This window comes from Silene latifolia, chromosome 2 (assembly GCF_048544455.1).
Source record: "Silene latifolia isolate original U9 population chromosome 2, ASM4854445v1, whole genome shotgun sequence".
Lineage (NCBI taxonomy): Eukaryota > Viridiplantae > Streptophyta > Magnoliopsida > Caryophyllales > Caryophyllaceae > Silene > Silene latifolia.
In genome coordinates this window covers 2,695,602-2,705,143 of record NC_133527.1, presented here as the reverse complement: position 1 = coordinate 2,705,143, position 9,542 = coordinate 2,695,602, and the positions used below count along the sequence as shown (strand labels likewise).

Below are 9,542 nucleotides of genomic sequence, written 5' to 3'. Positions count from 1 at the left end.
TCACATTAAGTGATCTTCAATCTTCAAAAATGCTAAATTTTAATTTGGATCATATGTAATATTTCGAATATAAGTATCTTCATAAATGACGCGTTAGTCCAGAACTTAAATACCTTATATAGAAAACAGAAGGGTGTATGGCCAACACTATGACGTGAGAGGAAGAGAAAACAGGAGCAAGTCGCGGTAAGAAGATCGAAAACGGTTTCACTGGAATGACAATCGAAATTTTACGAAAATTCTCACACAATTTATTTGTAAAATTGTAAAATTCTCATGGTTAAACAATTTCATGCACTATTTCCCGCTCATATACTTTTTACGTAATAAATTTACATGATACAATCCAAAATTCTGTGGTCATTGATGCAAATCTTGCACACTAGCAATGACATTTAGACTCGAAAAAATCCGCCTACCTAAAAAAAAAAAAAAAAAATATACACTGATGTAGCAACGCCAAAATCCTCGGGTACACCGTACATGCATCGGCCTGCACAAGCATCTCAATCTCGGCGACTATACTGTAGCAGTTACAACTTTTTCAAGACGTACCAGACTGATTCTTCAGCTTCCTGCGGTATCCTCCATCGTATGAACCACCTTATCCCATACCTTGGTGTTTTTCTTGGGATCGTCGGTTAAACTGAGCTCGGAATCATCGCTTTTGTAGGTATCAATGAATGTTTTGGCTCCTCTAAGTATTAGTCTCTCAATCATGAACAACTGATAGTTGTTTTCTATAACCGGGTCCAAAATCCGGGTGTAGTTTGACGAATATGCTAATTTGTACCTGCAAACAGTAGAGAAGAGTAACCAACCAGTCATAAACTATCCTGCAGCTTAATGAGCGAAGGTAGCAGTACATCGATCCACGCGGAAAATCATCGGAAAACACTAGAAAACACCCGGGATTCATCTCCGGAGTAAATGGCTGGACTGGTGAACACTATAATAGCACAACACGGTCTTACAAGAACCTTACTACACAACCTTTAGGGAACGCCTTTTGCTGGGCAGGAGTAGCATACCTAACACCAAGCGGTGAAAAGAATCCAGGCGTCCTTTCATTTGATGCAATGTAAAGGGTTCGACCTGCAGGGACCCACTTTGAAATTCTTCGGAGAATAAACTCTGGCCTTGTATCCCTTTCAATATGAGGATGTAAGCTCCTTTCATCACCAAACCTATCTTTCCTTGTTTTTATTATATCACCCCGGCGAACATGAATAGCATCATAGTCTCCAAGCATCGCTTTTATCTACAAGCTCGGATGAAAGGAGTTACATACAAAATTAATGAGAGAGCAATTTCAAGATCCAATTAGCAATTTGATAAAAATCAAACACATATTGTCCTTAAATAATTCCTTCCCTTTGCATCTAAAAAATTGTTTCTTTTCGTAACTTTCCAAAATGTCTTGCCAAGAAAGTGCACTGTATTCTTATGTAACACGGCAGCAAGCCATCAGAGAGTAGACATAGAGGAGCCAAAGACACTATCATTTGGCCGTAAAATATTATAAGATTCAGAAAAATTGCTCATTAAACAGTTGCACTTCTTATGTTGTTAAGGTTCACGAGGGCATGACGTAATTTCCATCATGACTCAAAAATCATCTGAAACGTGTTTTTTCCAGAACGTTGCATACATACGACACCCTTAGGCCTTAACCCACCAGAGTGGGAGCCGTTGAGACAAAGGATAATGTTCCTGTATGTCACAATCTAAAGATGACAATTTATCATTGCTACCAACTCTTTTTTTTCTTCCCAATAATGGCATAAACAATAAAACCGCATATAATTCGAATTGCATACTGTAGCAAATCTAGCAATCAATCATGATAGCTGGATTTTCAGTAGCGATCTTGCAAGTAAATAGATTAACAGAGATTGCTCTTTTTATCATTCTCTTAGGCATAAAGAACACCATCTAGGCAGCCGGAAGTTTAAAGGGAATTAAATTCCAATTGCACAAGTAAACTTCTTCAAACAAGTATTTAAGGCCGAAACAACACAACTTTCTCAAAGATTTCAACAAGACTCGCTTCTCCTTATTCACACACGAAAATCTCAGATCAACATAGCTTCCGGTCATTCACTACACATGAATAGGTATCCCAATCAAGGCAATCATCCAGTAGGCACCTCAAAGTGCAAACAATTTCATACATATTTTCCAAATCGATACTGTCCAACCCTAATATTCAGAAGTAGAATAAAAGAGCAACCTTTTCTCATTACACTGAAAACTGAAAGAGGCAAAACCTCAACACGACCAAAATTCATTGAGGTGGGAAAAAATGGGTATGGCTAAGGCAACTCCGTGTCCTCTCATTTGATAGATAAGCGGGGATTTACGATCACGATGGTTACACAGTCACTCCTGTTTTACAAAGTTATATACTATTATGGAACTCAATACAACAACATTACCCAAGTACCTCAATGGCTTCCACAAATTGCGGGATAAGGTGAAGTAACTATGGAATTCAATCTTCGCCTTATTTTAGATCTTTTTCTGACCTTTGAATACAGAGTTTGCAATCAGAATATCAGTTTTCACTCCGCTATGCGAATGTTATGCATGAACTACTACTTTGGAAAGGAGTATTCCTTCAATCAGTATCATTTAAGCCGCTAAAGTTCTGAAGCCGAGATCCCAGAAAAAAAAAAGGTTCAAATTAAAGGAAAACGAGCAAAGGATAATAACCATAGTTGGAAGTTGGAACTATGATGAGAGTGACTATCTCTTTTTTTCCCCCATCTCTTTTAAGAATTAACATCAGTAAGCCGCAAGCTTTGTAAGTTACAACGTAACACATAATGATACATGATTACAACTATCCTATTTAGACACTTCTTCATACACAACCCCACGTACAGCTGCAAAATGCCTCATAATGTAATAATATGTGTGCAAAAGCAATTCACCAGTTACCAATACAAGAAACAGCATCAAATTCTCGAACTGAAACTTACACAGCAAGCAAACATTCATTGGAGCATAGAAACACACCTTATCTGCAACATCTCGTAGTTTCTTGGTTGCCATTGATGGAAGAAAAGTATGTGGCAGCAGTACAGAGCTACTGTTTTTCCTATCCTTGCATTCCATAAACCTGAAATTGTTCCATAAATCAATGTCAACACAGTGCGCATTTCATATAGCTTTCATAGAAAAGGATTAAGATACAGAGAAGTCGAGAAAAATATTAAAAACAGACAGATCATAATCCATCTAATTTATATCGTCCTCAATTGACTTTGGTGATCAAACGATGTCGAATTACTCGAATCACACCAATATTTTTTCAGAAATATACAATAGTCACATTTCTTACAAATGATAAATATGAAAAAGGTTGTTTGGTAAATCATGCTTAGACAAATATTCATTGCATTTCTACTAATATTTAGATAAATGGAGGTCAAAGTTGACATCGGTTTACAATCAAAGTCCAATGAGGACAATAAAACTGGAATGGAGGTAGTAGCATTAAACGACTCAGAATACTAAGCATTGAGATTCTGTGATGACCCATTACCATGCCAAAGGGCTTGCAGTACGATTTAGAAGTAGCAGATTTGCATATTGTGGATCCACTTGAAGCACACGCCGACTCATTCCTTCCACATGAGCAACACCTCTAGCACCCAATTTCATTGCAGTAGACAATACACGATCCCACGCTTCAGAATTATCTAAAATTACAGGTACCTTTTTGGAAATAAGGTCCAAATCATACAACGAATCCATTGCACAAGAGGAATCCATCCACCTAGAAGACAACATTAAAAATTTCGGATTAGCGTTAACCAAGATATGAATGCAGTTACCATCACATTCCACGTTCACATAAACAAATAACTAGCCCATATGTAAGGAATAGATAGCTCTGACATGACAGAAGCCAAATCTAGAGCAACAAGACATATGAAGCTCACCCTTCATCTGAACTGGCATTACTCGACTGATGTAAGAGCCCTTTCTTGTTGTGCATTGGATTGATACACATCCTAGCAGGCATCACAAAAGTCCTGAAACATGAATTACTCAGAGATCCAGGAATGACAAACTATGCCAATTACATTACAACTTTCAAACAAATAAAAAGTACAATTCTCTGGAGAAAGCTCTTTTTAAGTATGTGCCACTTTTAACGCAAATCTTGTTCAATAGTCATTTGGAAGAGACGGAAAGGAAACGATTGATGTCCATACAAGAATCACAATTGGCTTTTTAAAAGGCGTAAAGCAATAAAAGCTTAAAATTTCACTGCCAATCAACATTCTAAATTTACTATTAGAGTCATCAATGAGTAATCGCTCGCCTAAATTAAAAAAACCGCTTTGAGTCAACGAACCTCCCTGTCCCACTAGGAAAATTTCCGTACATAGTACTACCAGTTGGCAAGTAATCAATATACACATCGCCAGATTTGCCAGCTAAGAGACGTGCATTGAATGGAAAGGCAGTCCGTAGAGAGCAAAAATGGTATCCAAATAAGCTTATATGGTTATTAAAACAATAACACGAGCCTTGATCAGATTACAAATAAAAGAACATTATCAAGTGCTTCTGTAATAAGACAAAGTGGCATGCATAGTCTTACTATCTGTTCATGTCCAACATGACCATCGTTTGGAAGTTCAATACAGATTACAATATCAGAATGAAAAATACACTTTAGTTCTAGTGAATTTCGCAACCCTGGAGATAGTAAGATTCATTGTCTCAACATGAAGCATCCGACTTTTAAGCTATATCAGGCATTAACTACTTCCATAAAATTGACTCCATCAACAGCTGAAATGAAGTAATAACCAACCACATTGTATGGACCTAGTCACCTTGGTGAAAAGCCACTCCAACAACTTCCAAAAAATATCGACTCCAGTATCAAACTTTTGCCTTTGAATAAAAATGAATTTGAACCAAACTCGATTCTTCAAATATGCCAAGTCTACTAGAAAAGGAATTCACACTCAAATGATTAAACAGGTTTTTCGTTCGAATTTGAAGAAATATAGCCTCTACAAGTCTACAATGGCTCAGCAGCAGCAAAATTCAACTAAAAGAACTCGTTCCCTTGGTCAAAATTCAGTCCTTTCGTAACTCCAAACCCCGGAAATTTACAAAATACACTATGGAAGTTGGAAAGTTTTAGCCTTTGATCAAACATGGCCTTCATGAATCTTCAGAGCAACAAAACGTACACAAATAAAGTAACTTCATGAAATCAAAATTTGAAAATCCAGCTGAGATTTATATCTTAATGGGGAGAAACCAGAAAGGAGCCGAAGACCTGTGCATTTCAAAAGGCACAATCAATTTAAGCGTAATCAATATCTTTAACTACTGAATATTTGAGAGAGCAAAGGTTTAATAATTCCACTTCCCAATATAGAATTTTTTGTTCCCATATTGGCTTCCTCCCAAATAAAACCAAAAATCACGCCATAGTAGTAGCCTAGTAGGACCAATTTACAAGTATGTTCTCCATGCTGCTATAATACCGGCTAAGCCAAGGACAAGCTTTCAGCAGCTCCGTGAATAAGAACCCACAATTAAACTCCTAGTTTTTCAATCTAAACACTATCATACTCGCAGAACCTTGTGGTGATTAAATCAAGACCGCCTTATAAATTGCTTCTGTGATTTGAAGAGGTACTGTGAACTATACGAAGTAAGAATCACGGTATCAGAAATTCAGAACCGTAAGTTTGTCACCAGAAACATTGTCCACTATTTCTCCTAAAATAAACTATTTCTCCTAAATTCTACAATCTTTCATCGAAAGCACATCACGACTGAGCAATAAATCAATCTAACATGAAGCAGAACACATTATCAATTGCCATCAGGAAACAGTTTAAGAAAAAACAAAAGAGCTAATGTTTGCAACACTTATAAATTATAATAGCGCAATATCCAAGATCATAACTCACTCCATTAATAAGTTCAGACCACCAAACTGATATTTGGTTTATTATTCTTTGGTTCTAAATAATGATGGGGGGAAAAAAATCACTCACTAAACTAGTTACGCTTCTTTTAATTGTGAAGTAGCGGACATTCAATGTAGCTCTTGTCCAATTTCCAATTTTCCATTATGGTCATTCGGAAACAGCCTCTTTGGCTTCCTTGCGTTGCTAACATAGGGTTAAGCCTGCGTGCATCTGCAACCCCAAACTCAGATTTCACCCTGAAAAACCGCAACTCGGATCATAATGCACCCCATTAACACCTTCAATCCCATAAAAATCACAACTTCCAATCTCAAAACCCAAAATCTTCCAACAAACACGACCTCCAGAAAATCACAAACAACACAATTCACACATCAAACCCTAAACCATGATCGAAATTAAACTCATAATTAACCTAATAACCACCAAAAATCATAATTAAAAAGTGCAAAATCACCTTCCAACAAACATGGCCTCTAAAAAATCACAAACAACACAATTCACACAAAACAAAACTCAAATCTTGATCAAAATTACTCATAATCAACTCATTAATCATCAAAAATCATAATTAAAAAGTGATTAAAAATCATACCTTTGAAGAAACAAGGCCTCTTCAAGGGCACAACGAAGGCTAGATTCTTGATGACCAAGACCAGCACAAGTATGACAATGTTTACCAGGACAATCAATTCTAAAACCCCAATACAAAAACTTATTATTTGGGTCATCAACAACAATGGTGGTAGATTTACCAAATACAATAATATTAGGTATAATTGTTCTTGGAGATGTAATTGAAAACCAAGTAGTTGAATACTCAAATGATGAAAATAAGAACAATAATGCAGTTCCTGTGATTGATATTCCTAAGATTAATGTTGGTTTTCCTAATTGTGATTTGGGTTTTGTTGGTGGTGTTGATGATTTTGGTGTTCCCATTGTTCAAGTGAAGTGTGTTTTGAGTGTTGTTCAAGTATATATTGCCATTACTCTCATTGGAGAGACAAACGGTGATACCGTATCTCGGGTCGGCTCATTTTCGAGTCAACAAATTTTCTCGGGTTATTTTCGTGTCGGGTTATTTTTGGGTCGGGTTAATTTGAATCTGGTTATTTTTGATATGGGTCGTTTGGGTCATGATTTTGTCTTAATTAAGTCATGGGTCAATCGGGTCATTTCAAGTCACTCACGACGGGTCTCTTCGGGGTCGTCAATTTCGGGTGGAGGTCTCTTCGAGTCTATCGGGTTACTTTTGGGTTATATATTTTGGGTCTCAGATCATCCTTATTGGGTCTAATCGGTTTACCTAGGTCTATAAATTAACTACATATATTAATTAGGTAGGGTGAATTATAGATTGGCTACAAATTAGTTGAGTCATATTTAACCCGTAACCAAAATAATGAATCAACAATATAAAATAGAATAGCTAACGAATATCACATACCACCTTCAATAATCAATTTATCAATTAAAATATGTACGACAAAAATATAACCATATAACCCCGAATGAAGCGAAGATATTCATATTATCATTTTATATGTTTTTTTTTTTGGTACACTATTATCATTTTATATGTAATGGTGTTCATCTGTTGATGTCAATAATTTAAATGATAAAATGAATAAGACTTTAAATGGAATAAACGGAGAATTTCAAATGGTAGAATTAATTTCCTCAAAAAAAAAACCGTAGAATTAACAAACTCATAGATGAGCGGAGTAAATGGTAAAATGTTGATAGTTTTTTAATTAAATTGCTCATTTATTTGTTTTGACATTTAAGAAGCAAATATAGATATGGAAATCTCTAATTAAATTTGGTAGGATATTATAAGTGTAACTTACTTAAGAGATGTCACATATGTTTTAGATGGCTTAAGAAGATGTCATGTCACATTGTTCAAGCTAGCCTTTTTATATTGTTTATAGATTATAAATAGATATAACATGTCACCACATATCAGATATTCATATTATCATTTTATATTACACACCATAATAGAAAAAGGAAAAACCCGACAGAAATGAAAGAGTATTCAAACCAAAATAAAAGTGTAAACATTACCATTATTTTCTAATTTCATGTAATGTTATTGATATGTGAGTATGTCACCCTCCTGCAATTCGAAAACAAACACAAAATAATAATTAAATTAGATTTTAACTATTAATTCAAAATATAATAAAGATAAAAATTGAAACAATACATTTAGTTCTCTATGTATTTTTTACCTACCGACTTTTGTAATAAAAATGAAAATTAGGACGATTGGTGTGATATTTATATAAGATCATTTTTGTAATTAATTCTCCTATTAATTTCAACAATTTATTTGGAGGAAGAAGAAAAATTTTGTGAATGAAGCGAAGATTAAAAATTATCATAACATAAATACTAATAATTGTGATTAATAACATACTACCATTAAATAAAAGAAGTATATGTTACATAAATATGATAGATTCATAACCAAAGTTGTAAGTGGAAAATAAAAAGTTTATATTAATTTATTTTTTTGTGTTTGTTGTATTAATTTATTTAAGAATAATGATGATAATAATGACATTTTTGTTAGACATTTTAGTAGATTTTATGCATATATAAAAGGGTTAATTTACACTGTATAGATTAGTGCCATGTCACAATTAATTTTTTGCCATGTCATAATAAATTTTTACCATGTGGCATTGTCTACGTGGCTTTAATTGATCATTTTAGGATAACCTTTTTATAATATTTATAGATTTATACGTAAATATTTATGAATAATTTAACGAATTAACTATTTATTAACAAATAAAATACTTATGAATTTACAACAAATTACATTACAATAAATAACAACAAATTACAAAAAAACAAAATTGATACAAATACAATACATACTTTTAATACACTTTTTACTACAATAATAAATTAAAATAACAATAATGCACCAAAAAAATCCACCGCTTATGTCGATTTAACAAAAAATTAAATACCAAATATAAAATGCAATTATAAATTAGTTGTAAATGAACAAAGAGCCTAAAAAACAAAATACTTTTTAAGAAATAAATTTTAAATCATGATTTATATTCAATCATTCATATAGTTGCAACAATCTTAAGAAAATATAAACTCGAATAATAAAATTATATACTTTCGTTTAGAAAAAAAGAAATTAAAATTCAATTTTAAGAAATTAAAATTATATTGTTAAAAATAAAAAAGGTTGTTACATTTAACGATATAATTTGTAAAAATATAATTTTAATTTTTAATATTCTCTCATATTTGTCCAATATCCAATCATCACCGAGAATTAACTTTGAGCAAAAATTTACGGCAACTATCTACGAGCCGCCATTCCGTTTTCGGAAGGTGGCAACGATAGGCTACCAATTAATTTCGGCTATCACAAGTCCGTTTCTATAGATAATCTGTTTTAATTATCTTTATTTGTGTCAAGATACCCTAATTATTTTGTCATTACAAATCCAGGTGTTATCTTTGAGGGGCCCAGCGTAAGCAGGGAGGAAATTACTGCTCTATAGTTTCTTCCTCATAATTATGGCT

General features: G+C 33.8%; 1 protein-coding gene across 2 annotated transcripts; it reads right to left on the bottom strand.

The window, feature by feature from the left end:
- Nucleotides 1-228: 228 nt before the first annotated feature.
- LOC141642014 (uncharacterized) lies at nucleotides 229-6,956 on the bottom strand. Of its 2 annotated transcripts, XM_074450672.1 has the most exons (7): nucleotides 6,571-6,917; nucleotides 4,212-5,311; nucleotides 3,951-4,081; nucleotides 3,551-3,784; nucleotides 3,022-3,124; nucleotides 1,032-1,261; nucleotides 229-793 (listed from the first exon to the last, which is right to left on the bottom strand). In XM_074450672.1, the coding sequence occupies exons 2-7, from the start codon at nucleotides 4,434-4,436 to the stop codon at nucleotides 568-570; spliced, it is 1,149 nt and encodes a 382-aa protein (XP_074306773.1). In that variant the 5' UTR covers nucleotides 4,437-5,311; nucleotides 6,571-6,917; the 3' UTR covers nucleotides 229-567. The 2 variants fall into 2 exon arrangements, with proteins under 2 accessions (XP_074306773.1, XP_074306772.1); XM_074450671.1 differs by lacking the exon at nucleotides 4,212-5,311 and having other exon boundaries at nucleotides 3,951-4,043; nucleotides 6,571-6,956.
- Nucleotides 6,957-9,542: the final 2,586 nt, after the last annotated feature.